Source organism: Poecilia latipinna, unplaced genomic scaffold (assembly GCF_001443285.1).
Source record: "Poecilia latipinna isolate Pla-1442-1.1 unplaced genomic scaffold, P_latipinna-1.0 Scaffold1901, whole genome shotgun sequence".
NCBI lineage: Eukaryota > Metazoa > Chordata > Actinopteri > Cyprinodontiformes > Poeciliidae > Poecilia > Poecilia latipinna.
In genome coordinates this window covers 70,563-90,726 of record NW_015114517.1, presented here as the reverse complement: position 1 = coordinate 90,726, position 20,164 = coordinate 70,563, and the positions used below count along the sequence as shown (strand labels likewise).

Genomic DNA, 20,164 nt, shown 5'->3' with positions numbered 1-20,164 from the left:
CCTTTTAAATAAAAAATGACTGTTCATAAATCAGTAATTATAAGTCATACAGCAATACGTTGCTGTAATACGTAAAGGGAGAGAGAAGGTGTAAAAGCAACCAACACCTTGCTAATAAGTGACTTCCTACCACTCTCCAGAAAACATCTTAATTCTTGAAACTTGATAATTATGTGCTTATTAATAATCTATAAATTGTTTATCAAGGAATGATTTCTAAGGTGTAATCCTATTATAAAGTGAAACCAACAAATGTAGTTATTCCTTACAGTAAATCAACAGAAAGAACAAAATACTTAATTTGACCAGTTGTACCAATTTATAGAGCCTATAAATGTGTGGCATAAATAATTATTTAAGTATAAACATCTTTCTACTAAAACATCATCTTTTTGTTTTTGATTGATATACTGATTATATTCAAATTAACTGATCTAGTTATTAAATATCCTGTCTTATTAACAAAAACAATAATAATAAAATAGTAAAAAGTATGAATTAATGGGAATTTTGAAAATGGGAAAATAACTTTCTAAGACCTGGAAATGAAACAGGTTTGATCAAAATCTAGTTATCTAGTTGACATTATACGAAAACCTTTTCTGAGAAAGTAAAAGAAAAATAGAGTGCCAAATTAAGATATCTACCAGAAAGGTGGGTAATACCGCAATCCCTCCAATACATAAAAACTAATCCTTCCCTCCAGCGTTAACCTTTTGCGATGCTGCATTCTACAAACTATATACACATTTTTTTAAATTTATTTTGCAATTGTTAATTTATGTAAGTAGTAATAACACTGTCATTATTTTATGAGAACACCTGTTTTATTGCTCCCAATTTCAAGGAAAAGTTTATTCTAAATGGTCAGAAAGCTATGGCAGCAGGGGGCGCTGTTATTTCTTTGACGAAGCTTTAAAAGTATGAGAAGCAGACCTGCGCCTCCTTTCAGTGTGCTGCGGAGGGTAGAAATAACTCCTGGCTGCTCGAGGGTTTGAAGAAGTTACAACTGGAAAAAGACAGAGTGAGAAACAGCTGAGCATCTAAAGGAGAAAAGAGATAATTAAGATTGTGGGCCGTATTTGACTAACAGAGTGCCAAAAACCCTGACTGGATTTCCACCTTCAAAGCCAGATGCATCACTTTGAAGAGCTGAAATTGTACTCCACTATCCGGATTCTGACCTCCATCCAAAAATCCCCCCGCCTTTCCCGCCCAGAACCAGACCGTTTTCCGTAAGCTTATTAAGGCTCTAATTGACAACTCCTGCCCTTCAAAGCAGAAAGTCGCTGGTTGAGTTTCTAATGAGAGCCAAAATTAAAGCGTCTCCCCTCAGTAGGAGAGGGCATGTGTTTTTCATGACTAAGGAACTCACTAAAACATGACATAAACACCTTTAAGAAATAAATCAAAACTCTTCTACGTTCGGTTGGCTTCAGCTCTGACATTAAAGCTGCTTTAGGTGTCATTGCTCACAAAGAGGCTGAGAATTTGTTTTTAACTAACACACTGTGGTGCAGGCGATGACTAACCAGTTGTGGGAATGGATCCGACTTGGCTGAACAAATCTCACCACATATCAGGATGATGCAACGCTGACATTTTCAATAGCAGCAGTTATACAAGACTATCTGCACTCTTTAAATCTTTGCAAGCTGATTTACAGCTAACATCCACATCATCTTAGATCAGCGAATTTGCTTTAGATGTGGGAGAGATTGCAATTTAGAAAAAAACCTTTAAGATTTCGAGTAAGCTTGCTCTAAAGATTGTCACACATACACTGTCAAGCTGCTCATGTTTTCTGTAACATCTTTAGGAAAAACACAGAAAAACAGCAGCGCAGTCTAACTTTAGACCACTTCCTCTATTTCTCCGACAGAGTCCACTTTAAAAAACTGTGATGGAAAACCCCTTTCGGTCTCCATGCCATATTTTCCACAGGCGTGCATGTCAAAATATAATCCCTGTAGGGAAAAAGGGGGTTGTGGTGGGTGTTAATAAAAATTAGGGATCTGCAGCTCTATTTCCGTTCCCAATGCTAGTAGCAAACTTATAGCTTCGGATTCCTTCTTTCAAAGAACACATTTACAATCCAGAACTAATGCTACAGGCCAGCAATATCCACACCATTAGTTGCTTGAAAATCTTGTCTCCAGCTAACTTTGAAAACAATAACAGGCCCATTTTACTGGGACACAAACCGCAGGACATATCATCTACACCCCAGTAACAATCCAGGTCAAACTTCAACAATATGTTGCAACAAGAAAGGGCCTAAAGATCCACATTAAGACAATACAAGAAAGTCCCACTTTGACAGACGGAAAAGACTGTGCATCCGGCAATGTCCGGCTCATGTTAAAATCGTACTCTAAAATTGTATTACATCAATTTCTTTCCTCAAAATTCTACACACAAGTATCCCATTGTGACAATCGAGTGTTAGTCAAATGTTAAAAATAAAACAGAAAAAAAAAAAAAAATCACATTTATGTAAGAATTCACAAACACTAAGTTGTTCACAGCTCATAATGGGATCCACCTGAGGTAAATTCAGTTGAATGAACTTGATTTCGAAAGGCACACGCCTGTCTTCAGGCCATGTCAGAGCGCAAACATCAAATATGAAATCAAAGGAATTGTTTGGAGACCTCCAAAGCAGGGTTGTCTTGAAGGATACTGATATTGGGGAAGGATACTGAAATATTTCTGCTGTTTTGGAAGTCCCACTGAGTACACTGGCCTCCATCAGTCATTAATGTAAGAAGTTTGGAACCACTAGGACTCATCCAGGAGCTGGTCGGCCATCTAAACTGAGTGATTTGAGGAGAAGGACCTTAGTTGGAGAGATGACCAAAGACCCAATGGTCATAGATCCAGCATTCCTCTGCGGAGAGAGAGTAAACTTCCAGAAGCACAGCCATCCCTGCAACAATCTTCTGATCAGGCCTTTAAGGTAGAATTGGCCAGATGAAAGCTGCTTCTGATAAGGCAGCTCATGAGAAACAAAATTCTCTGGTCTGATGAGACAAAGACTGAACTCTCCGGTGACAATACCAAAAAGTATTGTCACCAGCAGTCCAGTTTGGAGGAAATCAGGCACAGCTGGTGGTGGCAGGTTCATGCTATGGGAATGTTGTGCAGTAGCAGGAACTGTCAGACAAGTCCAGAGCATTCTTGACCTTAGTCTGGGTCATTGTCCTGCTCACCACAACCCAGGGCACATGGCCAGCACCACTCTGTGAATGTTCTGCAATGGCCAAGCTAGAGTCCAGAGTTGATATGACTCATCAGACGTCTCCCATCCAACCAGGTGGAGATTGAGAAGAATTGCAAAGAATGAGCCAAACTGCCTAAAGACAGGTGAGTTAAGGTTGTGGTATCATATTAAAAAGACGTGAGGCTGTAACCACTGCCAATGGTGGACCAGCAAAGCCAGATATTTATATAAATGTGATTTCTTGATCTCCCATTTTTAATAAAATTCGCAAAGGACTCAAAAATGTTTTCGACACTGTCATATTGAGTGCGAGTATAATTTTCAGTTTGGAAATTACATTAATAAAATTTGGAATAAGGCAGAGGTATACCAAAATGTGCTAAAGGGGAAGCCCTCAACAAAGTGACAACACATTTAGAGCAAAAAGTCTTTCAATAATGCACGCATAACTGGGCCTATATTATTATTTGTATAATTAATAATCACACAACGCAGAAGTTGACAGTACACACTTGAAATCTGATTGCAAATAAAATACTAATATTATTCATTTGTGTCATGTAATTTTTACACCCCAGCAGAACAGGAAGTTATGGATTGCTCATTCCTACATACCATAATCAATCTCAAGAAAATAAATAAATAAGAAATAATTAAATAAATAAATAAAAAATTATATAATATATATATGATTTTTTGTTGCCACTGAATAAAATGTACTCAATTTAATTTGGATTTTTGAATTTTTTTCAGTTTGAGATTATGCTGTTGATATAACATTGCATGTGAGGATTTCTTCTCAACTTTACTGGCATAAAAGAATCCCAAACATGATGATAAATTGCATAGTCAGATTTTATTCACAAACCGAGAAGCATCACACAGGATCCAGATGAAAATGCTGAGAGCTCAGTTTTACATTTTTCAAATTCATTTCCTTATATGGTAAATAGAATCTGGCCTGTTTCCTCCTGGGCCAACCAGAGGAAGTTATTGAGTTTTCTGAGATTTTATACTGTATTTGAGATTTGTCAATAAAAAAAAATATGCTTTTTAAAGTGATATCAGGCAACAGAAAAGTAAGTAAGTATGTAAATGGACTCACCTGACCAAGTCAGTCATGCAGGAGCCGACCACAACAACATCAAAAGCACTGTGGCTCATGATCTGAAGAACAGAAGCAACATTACATCAGTTATATTTCAAAGATCTGATCACATGTTCATCACACTGGAGATTATTGATTGCTTGGGCAACATAAAAAACACCATTAGACTAAAATGCAGTGGGAGCATCTCAGGCAAAATATGTAAACTAGTTTCTCCGGGGCCACAAAACTCGCCCCATTTATCTCCCACATTAGCATGAGCTTGACTGAAACAAGGAAGAAGGTAAAAATAGAGCATTCATCACAGAGCTGAGTTGGACATATCCCAGCCTTACCGGAGGTATTGGAGGTGGGGGCGGGGAGGGCATTTTGATGCTATGTCCCGTGAATGCACCACAGCCCAAGCAAAGTCTGTAATTAATTCAATCCCCTGCTTGTATTGGAGCTAATGCCGGCGTGTTAATCTCCTTAAATCTCTTCCTATAGGCAGTGGGAGACTTGGAAAGCTTGGCCGCTGGCTGTAGGATGGTTCGATTCTGTCTCCCACATCTCACAGCGCATTGTCTTCCCTCCGCAGGAAGTAAACTTAGAACTCCCTCAATGAAAACCGTGATTATGATGAGAGCCATATAGTCTGACCTTATGAAGAACAACAGCACTCTGTACAACTCTCTCATGCTTACTCAAATTGAGTAATTTCACTTAAAATCCTTTGCAAGATAAAATCTGACTGTATAATGAGAAATTCCCTGTGCCTCTAAAGGAATCCCACCAGTAATATGTGCATGATAACCAGTCTCGAATGCCCTGCATGGGGCTTTTTTTGTTTTTCTTTTGGTGAATACTTTCAGATTGAGCCTGAATCACTAGTGTGAAGGCGGACTTTCCCAGCCATGAATCAGCCATAATATCCATGTACAGACATAACTGATAATACTGTGTGCACCAGCATCTGTGTTCAATTTTTTTTTATGTATATATTATTTCAAAAGCTGCTTTGATTTTGCCTGTATAGGTCAAAAATTCCTTACACACTTTTTCCAGCTGGTATAAAAATAATCAAAAAGCAAAGACTAAATATCCACCCACGCTGCAGGTTGACATTTCAGATATTTTTTTATTCATAACAAAATAAGTATTTAGGATGTGGATATGTTTTGATAAGCTGTAAACCCAGACAGCAAAGAATGTTTGATCCACAAAAACTCTTTTCCTCTTCTGGCTTCAAGTGAAACCAATGTTGACCTTTGGGCCACACCTGGTCTGTACAACACGTGCCATGACACTAGTCGGGTCTGGCTGCAGGCGCATGAGTCATGTCGGGCTCTCACGGCACAAGTTAAGCCCCTGTTTGCAATCTTTGTTCCAGATCTGGCTACACAACACAGCTTTGAATTGGAGCATATTTATTCAGTGTTTAATATATAAAAAAATAATAATATTAAATGTTTTTTTTTTTTCAACAATAAACCATCTTCATGCAAGATACATTAGCACTAATGCTAATGTTTCATGAAAGTAATTTTTCTAGGAAGATACCTTTTAGATTTGTATCATAAAAAGAGCGGGATCTTTGACCGTTCCTCTACACAATTTTTCTAAATCATGCACTGCAACATGGATTGCAGATCTAACATGATCACACATCCTCTGCTATGTTTAAAGGTGGCCAAGAGCTGCTCACCTTGAATGTTTGAAATGCTTGAAAGTTAAATTCTAACCTCATTTGACCAATGCTCACAATTAGATTAAATTTCTCACAAAATTTACATTTGTAATGGTAGAACAACAACAACAACAACAACTTTTTCTTGTAGTGCTTTCTGGAAAGCAATTGACATCTAGCCATTAGATGGATCTAATGGCTGTTTTGGAGACTTGATGAGCATAAAATGCCCCTCTTTGTTGCAGTTCTGCATATGAGAGCTTTAATGTTAGGTTTAATTAATTTACATATGTGGAGGACAAATAAGCTTGGTGCCAGGCCATCCTTGTCTGCCACTTTTCCACGTCTTTATTATTTTTGGCTTTATTTATGATCAGCTTTTTATTATCACTCCTGATGTAGATATAGGCAATAGATGAGCAGTCATTTTCTAATTAATGAAGACAAAGTGACATCTAAATTACTTCAATGACATGTTCTTTTGCCTTTCCTGTTTTGAAGAGTGGATAGGAGAAATTGGAAGCCCAGGGAATCAGGGAGTAGTGGATTCCAAATTAGTAAAAGTTCAAAGACACTGGAAAACTTCAAATAATGAAGAATAAATTAAAGGCTGCAGTTTAGGACAGGTCAACATAAAAGAATCCTGTACAGATGCAAGTTTTGTTAAATATTGTGATCAGTGACACACAATATCAGGAATAAATCCAATACATAACTATAAACAGATAGCTTTTTTTTGTGTTTGTTTGTTTCTTTATTTTTGGTTTATTACAAATATAGACCCCATACAATGAGTAAGTTATCCAGACAGTAGAAAGACCTATATTTCCTTTCCAATGAAATAATTTTATTTAATAACTTGGATCTGCTTTCAGGTGATGTATAAGAATTTATTTTATGCCGATGCACTTTTTAATGACTTTCCCATAAAATCCTAATGCCCATTAAAAACAGCAGCAAATAATTGCCTACATGGCATGAGAGCAACTGATGTACACAACTAATATTTATTGCTGTCCAAGTAGTTCTTTATTATAATAAGAGTAATTATGCAATCATCATACAGTCCTAATTGCGATGAGATCAGTTGACAATAAATAATTTTTTCTGACTCCTCTCATGGCATGTGCATGTGACCTCATGCATTTGATCTTACAACCGTCTTGCACTAAAAGCTACAAAAGAGCGTATGAATGTGTCTTGTTGCACATTATAGAGTTTACGGTATTTTTGAACGAAATAACCAGAGGTTGCAGTGATAAAAAGTTCTGTATAAATATTTAGAATCCACAAGCCGGTGCAGGTTAAATCAACTGGACAGTGACTGAACTCTGCATGTTTGGAGCGTTTTAAAAAGAACTACACCAAAATTTGAAAGGTTAGACAACCCTTCTTAATTAGAGGGCTTCTAACATAAACTACAATGTACAGGGTCACAACTCTTTATACGAAATTCGATATAAAATTTACCTTCTACTGTAATTTGCTCCTGTAGAGGGAACATCTGAAGACGGGCAAAGTACGCTATGACAGCTGTGTGGTGAAGCTACTGCCGTTTCAATTCTGGTCATTGCATCCACAAACATGAATGTTTATATTTTTGTTTTACTCATTTATATGAATTTATAGTGAAATATACAACACAATCATATATAATATGTAAATATTTTTTTTCTAATTTTAAAAACAATATTTTTATTATGACAGGCATAATAACAGACAGCTAACATGGGACCATAACCAGGACCCAAACATTGCATACCGGAAAGTTTCAAAGCATGAAGTAAACATTGGAGTTAACACTCAAAATATAGACCTTCGTTTCTTTGAGGTACTTTAACACTCATCGTTATATATTTTTAAATAGGTAGTGAAAAGCAAGGAGCACTTTAGGTCTGCTGAACGCTTAGTTTTGTGTTACTATAGCGAGGTGAAGCGGTTAGCCATGTAAGCTAAAGCTGTTCATTCTAAACACTTGTAAATGTTTTGATTCTAATCTAAAGCTACGAGGGTTATTGCGTTTTCTTCTGCTAAGCTAAATATGTTTGTAAAGAAAATGTTTACAAATAATTTCAGTAAAAATGTAAACTGAAAGCAGGGGTGAGGAAAAGTCCCAAATGCAAAAACTTGACGTTAAATTTATTAAATCTAAATTCATTAGAACGTTGAAGATGTTAATGACTTGGTTATAGTTTCCCATATTTCTATTGTTTAACAAATGGCAGATAAAATCCCAAGTTTCAAACATTATCTTTCGTTAAAATATATTTTCCTGGTGTTCAATTTAACCTCTGTTATTCATCCTTGTGCTTTTGCTTGAAGGTTATCACAATGTTTCACCACAAACAGCGTTTTACATTGAAACTTTAAATGCAAGTGTTGCAGCTTTACAACACTTGGACTTCTTTTGATTGAAATTGAACATTCACATTATTGTTGAGTGCTACAGCTTTTCTCCAGGACTCTCATACATTTAGATCATTCGGTCTTCTCATAACCAGCTTTGTGCTCAAGAAATGCTTACAATGGCATGATGCTTCTATTGTCATTGTTCTTTTCGGGAGAGCGTGTTCAGGAAGTCAGTTTTTCGCCACACATGTTTGGCATGTGGACTAAAAACAACATTTACTGATTCTTCTTGGTACTTTTGTTTAACAACTATTGTCATTCATCTTTTCAATAAAAGCCAACTTTATGGAGCGCATTTTTTTTTATCTTGTTGCTATAATACCACTTGAGCTGTGGATATCTGGAGCTCTGACTAAAGAGTTACTCTGGACTTCTTAGTTGCTTCTCTGATTACTGCTATAGGTCTGTAAGGCAAGTGTCCATAACTTGCCTTACTGTTATGCCATGACTGCTCAGTTTGCAGTCATGGCATTTTCCAAACCCAAAGCTTGAGATATTGTTTCATAACCTAATGAATTAAACCATCTTGTTGCCTCTGGTAACAAGATGACAAATTGTGGAAAAATATGAAAGGATTAGGGTACGTACATTTTTTTCAAAGATCTCTCATGTTAACTTCAAAACAGACAACTATAATTCATTTCAGTTCTTAAAATGTCAAGTAGAAAACAAAAAACACAATACAATGTATTTTTGTTCATTATTTTAAAAACCTCACCAGTGGCAGCTCTGTGGCTCTTTGTTGAAGTAAATCTGTAAAGGTGGTAAATTGATGATTGCTGCGTTTTTTTTCTGCAGACTCCTGATCATTGATACAATGAACAACATGTCGCCTGAGGTTGCACTGCACCGGATCTCACCTGAGCTGCGGCCTTTGCTGTGCAGTGTGGTGAGGAACGGCCGCGTGGGGCTGGACTCCACTAACTGCCTCCGGGTCACGGACCTCAAAACAGGGTAAGACTGAGTTTGTCACTCACAGCTTTAGGATCTAAGACCCAGCGTCTGACAGTTTCGTCTTAAATTCTTCAAGAAATAAAAACCTCAACTTAACAGGGGAATTGCATTTTGATTGTGACATGAATTTGGAAAACCAGAAGTTTTTTTTCCTTATTTTTCCACTTTAGATATTGTGACCTTTAATTTTTTATGCTTAATATTCAGAAAAGAAGTGATTTATTAAATTTATAAAATAAGAGTTTAAACTAAGGATATTAAAAATAACGTTTGCCAGTTTAATGTTACATATAGGAAGGATAAATATTAAGACTTGGCAACATTTAATGTTTTTCCCTTCACATTTTCATAATTTTTAGTAAATGCGAATTGTATTGATTTTTGTGTGTGCCGTGGTGGTGTTTCACTTAACTTTTCTACGTTGTTTTATTTAATTCTAACATCCAGATGCACATCTCTAACTTCTGGTCCATGCTGTGATCGCTTCAAACTTCACATCCCCTATGCTGGAGAAACCCTTAAATGTAAGTTGGCAACTTTTACTCAGTTTGTTTTGTTTTTTTTTTTTTGTCTCAGCTTAGATTTCCAAAACACTTTATGAATTGTAAAGCTTTTTTTGTAACATAACCTTCTAGTCTTACCTCTCTTTGAGTTTAGCTTCAAACCTTATTGTCTCTGTATTTTGTTACATAGCTGGATAAATAAATCAATGAAATTACCCGAACTTCAAATTACATTAACTAACTGAAATGTATTTTGTCAGGATTTGAACGACAGGCTACTGGAAACAGTAGTTGCAAAATTGTGAAATGGAAGGAAAATTAAACTTAATTAGGATGTATAACAAATAAAATCTCCCGCAATATAGCAACTTAAATACTAATCAATAAATAGATATTATTAAATAGTTCAAGCTGAATTTAAATGAATCTCTACAAGAACAAAGCCATCCTCTCAGAGGTTTGTTAGAAGACATTGTGAACATAAAACACAAATCAGATGGCCATATACGGGGACATATATAAGCGGAGCAGCCGAGAGGCCCATGTAAACTCTGGAGGAGCTGTACTGATCTACAGCTCAGGTTGGAAGGTAATTTTTAATCAGACACTGCTACAATGTTACTTTCATGGATGAAGAAAAAAAAAAGTATTTGTTAGTAGAAATACTAATGAGATCCTGTATATACAGCAGGAACTCTGGTCAGATAAGACCACATTAAAATGTATGGCCAATATGCAAACAATTTGTGCTACATGGTGGTGGCAGCATCATGGTGTGGGGACTTTTTTTTTTCAGCAGGGACAAGAAAGCTGGTCATACCTGAGAGGATGCTAGATGAACATTTTTAAACTGACTACCAAAAGGAATCATTCATTTGCATTGGGTTTTATTTTGGGGTTCTACAGTGAAGGGGGCTGAATAAAAATCTGCACTTCTTTTCATGAATGTTTCCAGGGCACAAAATAGAGAGTCATTTGTCTTTTTTGTTCCACACAGTTATGTTGATATATCAGATAAAATATATATCTAAAAGAACATTTTCAAGTTTATGGTAGTCATGTGACACGATGTGAAACTATTAAAGGGATATAAATACTGACATGCCATTTTTTTCATGAACTTAATTCTTCTGCATCGAGTCTCAAAGTGGCAGGAAGTTGGGGTCAGCTGAGCCTCTTTAAGGGCTTCAAATCAGGCTTCTTTGTTATTCGGCATGTAGCTATATATTCCTAAATTAAACACCAGCAGAGCAACATAAATTTAAGGGTAATCGCTTGCAGTCTAATCATGCTGATTGCACAGCGTGGCGCATTTTGATTCCACTTTTTACTTTGATTTGTCAGCTCTTTTTACTCTGAAATCTGAACGCTTGTCTGGTGATTTCCACTGGAGCTTAGGTTAATTGATTTATTGTGTAAAGCAACAGGTCTGCTGCCTGAGAAAAGGATGTAATGACTGAAATAATTTTGGTTGTGTCAGACTGGTTTTGATTAGTCTGATGGGATGTCGCAGCTGGCCGGCTTAAAGAACTGCAGATTGAAGACTAAACAGCATAAAATCCTTCCTGAAATCAAGTAAAATTTGACAAATAATTAGCATCTTAATGAATGGAACAATAGCAGTAAGTTTCCAGTTGTTTGTGCCTCGTTGCTTTTACTGGAAGGGTCGCTGACTTCTCCATCAAGTGTCCATATCTGAGACTTTCCTCTGTGAGCAAGCCTCATGGAGAAAATAAGTCAAATTAAATCAATTTCAACCTGCTGTCACTGGAATTATAATGACTCACAGGATGCCAGATCTTTGTTCTCACACATCTAACATCGTTGGCGATTAGCCTTTTGCTTTTTGAATGAGACAATTTCGCAGAATAAAGTTTCAGTTTAGCTTGTACCAACGCATGTTTACGCCATCAATATTAGTCTTTGATCTCATCTTTAACGGGGCCTCTAACCCATTACTTCACATACTCCGTATAATCATTACATACTATAAGACAGAACTGTGAGTCAGAGCGGTATGGCAGGTTTTTGTGGCTGATCTGATATAGATAACCTCTGTAAACAGATGCCCACACCTTTCCGTTTCCCTCAGAATGAAAACAGAAGCATCTAAATTGCACAGGTTCATGAGAGGAGTGTTTCATTGTAGATCCATTTATATGCAAAGGAAGAAAGGAAAATTGTGTCAGAAATGAAGGCGGAAGGTTTTGCTTAAATTTCACAAAATGTGGCCTAGACTGAAATGACTCCGACCTATGGCAGGAAGTTGTGGCTACGCTTGAGGAATCTGTACATGACGTACAAAACCCCCTGAAAATTATGATACTAAGAAAAACTTTGTGTATTACTATATCTCTGATCTGTTTGACATTGTCTGCTTGTTTCAAATTTATAGAGCACTGTTACTCTTTGCTCAGGATCTGTGTGAGATCAAAGGTCTTGTCTTGCAATTTTGCACGTCTTTTCAGTGTTTTTTTATTTTTTATTTTTACCTATGTATGAAATTTTGGTACTAGCTTAGCAGCTAGTGTACAGGCTTTGAATTAAAATAAATGAACAGAAATGCTGACATTGGGCAACGTTTAGGGAGGAAGACAACCCAGCTGTAAACATGTCAGTATAATACTTATTCACTTTAACAATAGCTAGGATAAGAATAGCATTTTTTAAGCAACTTTTGGTATATTATTTCAAATGGAAAACACTTAGATTATTATTATTATTATTATTATTATTATTATTATTATTATTATTATTTATTTTGAAGTTTTTTTTTGTGGAAATGCTGCACTTTGCTAAAGGTCACCATAATGTTGAAAGCTCATACAAGCCCATGACTTGTCAAAATTCCTAAATTTGAGAAAAAAATTACAAGAATATCATCTTTTCCATTTTGCCGTTGAACACATCTTCACTATTGTTTGTTACTTTGGTCGAAAACAAAGTGTGTTTAAATCTCTGACAGAAAAAAAAAAGAAAAAGAAAAGGAAGTGCTTCTCACTCATACATCTTCATTGTAGTCTGTTTAAACAAAGCAGCATATAAAGGCCTGAGTTATAACCTGTAAAGTTTGCACTTAAAGACCTCCATTTCCCCTCTGGAGCTGAGCCAGGAGTTTTCTCAAAGGCTGCCAGGAGTTTGTTTCAGATTTTAAACACATCCCCTTGTTTCCTTGTTTGACTCTGCCCACTGGAAAAAAAAACGCTTCCACATGTTGACGCTTATCAGGCGTTTGCTGGAAGAACAAAAAAGCAGAAGAGGAGTGTCTTGCAGCACGTAAATAGAATTGTGTAACATAATGTTAGAACACTGCGAACCAGCCCAAGGAGAGTGCACTCGTGGTTATGTGGTGGTTTTCTTTCCAGAGCAACAGCTGTCTTCAGACTGTGGTTTTATTGTTAGATTGATGTTCAGATTGATTGTAGAAGTCCAAAAAAACAGACATTCAAAAGGGAATAATTAGAAGATGTGGTCTAACCTTAATCCATGTTGACGTCATTGTCAGAAACACATTGTCAAGAACAGTTGTAATTTTTGGGTTTTTATTGAGTACACTGAGGAATCAGTTATTATGGAGCTTGGCAAAAGTAAAGGGACCCTTGAACCTATTGACATTTCTACCATATTCTGATATGAGTGAATTACCTGCCTCAAGCCAGAGGGGGTACAAACAAGCTCTTGTTCCCGTGTGTTGACACAATGGAGCAGATTGTGGTTGGTCTGCATAATAAGTGCATAGTCTCAGTCTGTCGTTGCAAAAGAGAATTAAACATTTTTTTTTCTTCAGGTTTCATATTTATTCTAACTCTCACCAGTAGTCATGAAATGTGGTCCATGGTCAAACACAATCAGCTATAATGAGATTCCTCTGTAAGCCTTGGGGTTCTGTTGTTCATGAGATGAAGAGCTCCATGGTCAGGGGCAGCTTGGAGGGAAGCTGCAGACCCGCGCAGCAGAACGCCTTCCTGCAAAACAACTAGGTTCCCCTCTTGGACCTGTTTACCTCCTCATCCTGACTGGTAATGAACAGAAATCAGTGGACGGCTTCGGAACAGACAACTATTTTGTTGTTTTAGATCTGTTGCATCACTGAATATTTCCTTAGATTCATGTTTTGCTAGTTTGCTGACAAACTTCTTTAAAGTTTTCAACCAGGATTGGCTTAAGAGAGTTAATGCACCATTAGTTGCCCATGTCTTGGATAAATCTGCTTGTTTGTTCTTGAAGCCTTGACTCCAGCTGTAGTCCACACCTTTTGAATTGTAACCCAATTCTTGGGTGGGCTTGGCTTCACAATCCTCTCAAGACTATGTTGCTTGTGCACCTTTCTCTATCACACTTTTTTCTTGGACTTAGCTTTCCTATAATATGCATAGATCCAACACTCTTATGGCTAACCCTGTTTGCAGGAAGCAGCTGGACAGCTGACAAGTGAGCAGTCTTCATCACAAGTGTCCACCTTTTGTCATGTGGACCAAAATGCTACATTTTACTTTAAAAAAAAGAAAGAAAAAGTTTTATTGTTTATGAATTGGCACTTGTAAATTAATTAAAAATGTTTATTTACAAATGCCTTATTAAAAGAAGACCATATATTTTTGGGGGTGGGTAGAAATATTCTGGCTGATGAACAGAAATCAGTGGACTGAATATGGGGCACTGTTTTTTTGAAAGTGCTTGCTGTGCTTGCATATTTAATAAACACGCGTCCCAAGCTTGATATATGTAGAAGTTGCAACCAAGTTCTGAAATCCATTCCGAGTGACGTAAAAGGCCCTCAAAATGCGCCTTGGACATGTTTGATGTTCACTATAAAATGGCCACATTAAAGGTTTGTTTCAGAAATCACTTTTTTTACAAGAAAAAAAACATATTGATCTGATATATCAATTTTATGAGACACAATTCAGTTGTTTTTTTTTAACTGTAAGTCATCAAAATTAACAGAAATAAACATCCAAGCTCTGTTTCTTGGATGTAATTTTAGATGATTTGCTGTTTACTCATTGCTTCCTTTTTACTTTTTTTGGTAACGTGATCTGAACGGTTTTGTTGCATTGTTGTAACTCGGACACATATTTGCTCATCGTACCATTTCTACAGGAAGCCATATTTCAGATGGCTCATAGTTTTCCTTCCTTGTTGACGGATCTTGCAGGACTCCCTCTCTGATCAGACATCCTGACTTCTCTTCACTTTTTGTTGCCTTTATCCTACGTGGAGATTAAACAATGGCCTTAGAGTCCTGTCAAAGTTTTTAAGAGAGAGAGAGATGTTTTGCGATAACGTTTTTTTTTTCAAGGAACAAAAAAGAGTTTTTCTGCAGTTTACAGTTTTGCTTAACCTTTATTTACCTTTTAAGGAGCGGCACTAGTAGAATATCTCCCCTCCCCCACATACACCCACAATTACTCCTCCTCACCTGTAGACTACATGACTCTGTTTGCACAGTCATTAACACAGACGCTCACATTCCTTGTCTTGCCTGACTCTGTTACCTGGCTTGCTGAATAAAGTAACGATTAGTCCAGTTGTTTGCATTATACCTTCTTTATTTATGACTCGAATAAATATCAGCCCTTAATTCAAAACTAAAATTAGCATAATTAAATAAATAAATAGTTATTTCTGCGAAGATTAGGGCAAGTAAACATTGCTCAACTAATGCCAGAATGTTGCAAACACTGTGTCATATTTCATAAAAAATACAGTAACTATTTTAACTGAAAATGTCCTTTAAGGAGATGAAATGCAACAGAAAGTAGTTATTGTTTAATATTTTCTCTGTTGTTCCAGGGGATATCATTTTCAACGCTCAGTATCCCGAGTTACCTCCAGATTTCATTTTTGGTGAAGATGCAGAGTTTCTACCTGAACCCTCTGAGCTACCAGTGAGTAAAATCTTCAAATATTTGCTGACAAAATGTCCACCTTTAGCTCCTCAATTTGGCTTTTGCTTCCTTCAGCTTCTACAAACTCTCTTTCTTTTTTAGCGCAATAAACTTTGTTTTGATTTCCGGTCTTCCTTTAAGTTTGTTTTCTGCAAAGCTGTGATTCACTGTGACCTTTGTTGCTAGAAAGAGAGCACAGATTACTAATAAAGGTTCAACTCTAATTTGCGTCTTAATCACTTTTCATGCTGATGTTAATGGACGCCTTCCAGGAAACATGCTTGAAGTTGTTGGTATTTGTATCGTCTTTATTTTTCTTATCTGTTTTCTGTTGAAATTTGTCTCCAAGAACCTTTTGCTTTTTAAATCAGAAAATGTCACCTTGAGCAATTTGTGCACATACAGGAATTAACAGAGAGACTGACTGTGTCAATATTTATTAAAGTTCGCTTTTAAGACCTTATAATTATTACATACAGCACACCTCTGTATTTAATCTTGGTATAGGTGAGCTGCTAGCAAAACGGTAAGTTTGGAGGGAAAGTAACACATCACATCACCCTGAACACACCATATCCATTGTGACACATGATGGTAGCATCATGCTAAATCGGAGCTTGAAAAGTTGGTCAGAATTGATAGATGGAGCTAAGTACAGGATAATCTTCCAAGTGCTGGTTAGAGGCTGCAACAGACTTGATACGGTGGTGGGGATTCAGAGCGGCAATGGAAAGGTTTACATCCATGGTTCACAAATTATGGTTCACATACCACTGGCCGTACTGGGACTGCTTTTAGTGGTACCAACATGTTAGCTGAAGCAATGTGTTTAGTGGTGTGTGTTTGTGAAAGATTTCCTAAAACCCCAAAAGATATTTTTACTGCCAGTATCACAAGTTTTATATGTCTGGGAAGCATACTAAATTGCTAATTCATGGTTGAAAAGAAACTTTTAACTTTACCACTTGGAACTGTGTCTACAAATCCTTTGTGTTGGTTTATTGTTTGTATAAAATCCCATTTAAGTGTCGGTATATTTTCCCACTGTGATGTTTGATTCTGCTGTATCCAAAACATGTTTATAGGGTTAAAATGTTCAGCTTGAATCTACCAAATAACTCTTAGTGTGTCTATTACATCTCTAAACAACACTCTGGTTTTATCCGCCAAACATAGACTGGAAAACATGCCTGCATTTAATTATAAAAGCTGCTGCATTTTAACTTGTGCTGCTTCAGATCAGCCGTAAAATCTGAATCTGAATGATTGTAATAAAAGGTCTGTGATCTTACAGGCCTATCAGATGTCACAACATTGCACATAGGATTGTAATACTCGAAAACATGTCTTGACAATTTTGGAGAGATTTGCATCGTGGCAAAAATTAGTTTTTTTTTTTTTTGTTTTTTGTTTTTTTTTTTTACCTGGCTATGATCATAAGATAAGGAATGACTGTAGGGTTCACAGTGCCAACAATGAGAGCATGTATCATCATGTTTTTGCAGAAGTTGCGGTCGCCTTGGTGAAGTAAAGATTAAGCTTGGATTAGGGTTCGATGGTAGGGAAAACATGGGATTGTGATATTGCCGTTAAATCCTATGAGTAACCCTAATTTTCCTCAATCCCATGACTCTCTCTCTTTAGCATCTTGCTTACTAAAATCTATATTACACTGTGTGAGGCCAGCAATGGCAGCCATCAGTTGACCAAATATATATTTTGCATGGACAGGGTATATGCATGGCTTTTAAATTTTAACAACTAGCCAAATTCAAGCAGTTTTGTGAATGGTGCCTTACTTTATAACCGGAGAAATATTATGGGCGTTCAGGAAGTGCTGGATTTGAGAATAAAATCGCTTCTGTTTTATAGAAGCATCTGCACACTGAGTGTTGGCTGCAATTGGCCTCTCAGTCATATCTTAATTCTATCTTAAGGAGTGTTTGGTTTGTTCTGGTGTAATGCTTGGAAAACATGTTGTCATTTTAAGAAGAGTTTCTAGAGATGGAAAAATATATCTGTTGGTTTGGGAGAACAGGCGACATCATGCTTTGTGTGATAAAACCCAATCTTTGTTGCAACGCTCTGCAGATACGCAGGATTTTAATAATGCTTCGAAATGCACAAAACGAGTTATGATTCATTCCGTTTTTTGCATCTTATCTTTGCATTTAAGGTGATTAGGACAATGAGTGAAATTCAAAACAGCCCCTCTGTGTTCCTGGCAGCGTTAGCATATCTGTAATTTAACTGAGATTTCAAAAGTGCTGGCTAAGTTCCCAGTCCGGTACGTTGTTATATGTTCAGCTTCCTGTTATGCTGACATCTAACTTCTGTGGCTCAATGAACTTCTAGAATGCTTCTGTAGAAAAACTCTTTCCTTTCCAGAACCTTCTGGTTTCTTATTTTTAAGCATGTCCATTATGCTAAACATGGTCAAATTTGAGTCTTGTTCACTCAGTAACAACTTTCACTAGAAGAGTGTTGGGATCTTCTTCAGCTTATGTTTGGTACATTCACTGATTGCAAAAGGTTCAGCTGAAGTGAGTCTTCACTGTTGTTTCTGTAGGAGGCAGTAGGTACTACACATTATTATTGAACTTTTCACTTAATTTTAACTGCAACCAAAACAGAATTTCTTTAATTTGTTTGTTTTAATAAGTGTTTGGCTTTTCTTCAGAAAGAAGTGGGATATGTAGCTTTAGCTGTTAATGCTTTTCACCTTTTATAGACCCAGTATATTAGCAGGAAGACAATTATGTATGTATTCAGAGGAAATTTGACTTGTGTTTTCTTTGGAGGCTGCTGCCATGCTGTCCGGAGCTATTTTTGCAGCAGACAAACTCGGTGAAGCTAAATTCCCCAGCTTGTGTCAGAGTCTGGGAGAAGACTAGGGCAGAATTGCTCACCGTCTCATAAATCCAGCTGTGCACATAAGGGGAAGTACCTCTGCTGAGCCAGTGCTTGGCAGCCCATCGCTTGTTTATTTTCTCACTTATACTCTCGCTGTGTTTCGCACTTCACGCTTTCATAATCTTTCTTCTCCTGGCTTTTTCTGCCTGAAATCATCCTCCCTCACTCCTCCCCCTCTTTTTTTTCCTGCAGATTTTCAGTAAGGACATCCCCTTTTCAGCATAAAAACCTGTGGATTCCAAGCAATTCCTTATCTACTGGGAATTTTTTAACCACCAGCCCTGACTGTTTTACTTTAAAACCAGATAAACTCCAGATCTTTGTGGTTTATATCAAAATTAAAGCATCGGCACTTAAAGATACAGTCTTCTATTGACTGAAGAGTAATCTACATGAAGAAGGACTCACAGGGAGTGTGTTTGTGGCCTTTGTCATCCAGTGGGGGTAAACATTAGGCTAATTTTAGGTCCTCTGTCACTGGCTGCTGGAATTCTTGATGTCTCAGCGAGAACATTGCTCTTGTTTACAGCCAGCCAAGGGTATCATTAGCTCCTCTGTTTAGGCCTGTGTTTTTCCCTGCTGTCACCAGGACTCGACTAGGTTTGTTATCCATGTTTCTGTTTGGACAGAGAAATGAGTTGTTGGTACATGAGAGGGGCAGGATATAACACATGACACTCTGAAAGGGTATGCAGTATATGTATATATCCATATATATATATTTTTTTTTTTCAAAAAGATGGTGGAATCCAGTCAGTGCTTTTAAGGTTTGTAGTTTTGTTTTGCCAAGTGCTAGCTGACCACCATTCCACTCATTATAACAGTGGGGCTTGTAGTAATTTCTGCCTTTATTATTATTTTATTTATTTATTTTTTTATTTTTTACACTGAGCAGACTATTTAAATTGATTCAGTTTATCAACATTTATGAAAGTGGGGCAGATTTAAGTTTAAAGCAATATTTTAATCTGTTAACAACATGTTTTTGTTCTGACTGGAAGTGATATTAACATGTCTGAGCACCCCAGCCAGTCTTGACTTAAATCTGATAGGGAATCTGTGGGCGGAGCTAAAGATTTAGCTGAGGGCATGATGGAGGCCCTGGAGCTTATAACCAAAAATAAATCCAACAAAATACCAGTGGAAACATGCAAAAAAGCTGGGCAGCTATTATAAGAAGGGTTTGATTGCTTTAAAGATTATCAGTCATTTATTTAAAAGCGTTTAGTTTTTATTCCAAATAGATATTCCTTTTTATGTTGTTGTTGTTTTTCTTTTTTTTTTCTTTTAAGAGATGTCTCATCTACTGTGAGAAACCAATTCTAAATCTGACTTTGACAGAAATACGAATAATTTGGATCTTAATTGTGAATAAAGAACCAAGGTTCGGAATATGCTCTTATCAACATTACTTGTTTTTCTTTAGTGTGGTATTGAGCCAACTCATATGAGCTAACTTCTTGCTTGATAGAAGGCAAACAGCATTTCAGACAGCTG

The 20,164-nt window shown here is 36.8% G+C and overlaps 2 protein-coding genes across 2 annotated transcripts in view; one reads left to right on the top strand and one right to left on the bottom strand.

Annotated features, from left to right (window-relative positions):
- rbks (ribokinase) overlaps window positions 1-7,547 on the bottom strand; it is a 35,157-nt gene extending 27,610 nt beyond the window's left edge. Inside the window, exons 1-2 of the mRNA XM_015015315.1 lie at window positions 7,468-7,547; window positions 4,329-4,390 (exon numbers count right to left, since the gene is read on the bottom strand). Of these exons, the coding sequence (XP_014870801.1) occupies window positions 4,329-4,387 (59 nt within the window). The 5' untranslated portion in view covers window positions 4,388-4,390; window positions 7,468-7,547. The remainder of the gene's footprint in view (window positions 1-4,328; window positions 4,391-7,467) is intronic.
- A 172-nt stretch (window positions 7,548-7,719) lies between these two features.
- babam2 (BRISC and BRCA1 A complex member 2) overlaps window positions 7,720-20,164 on the top strand; it is an 82,974-nt gene continuing 70,529 nt past the window's right edge. The window contains exons 1-4 of the mRNA XM_015015317.1: window positions 7,720-7,828; window positions 9,205-9,360; window positions 9,808-9,884; window positions 15,660-15,754. Coding sequence (XP_014870803.1) covers window positions 9,224-9,360; window positions 9,808-9,884; window positions 15,660-15,754 — 309 coding nt within the window. The 5' untranslated portion in view covers window positions 7,720-7,828; window positions 9,205-9,223. The remainder of the gene's footprint in view (window positions 7,829-9,204; window positions 9,361-9,807; window positions 9,885-15,659; window positions 15,755-20,164) is intronic.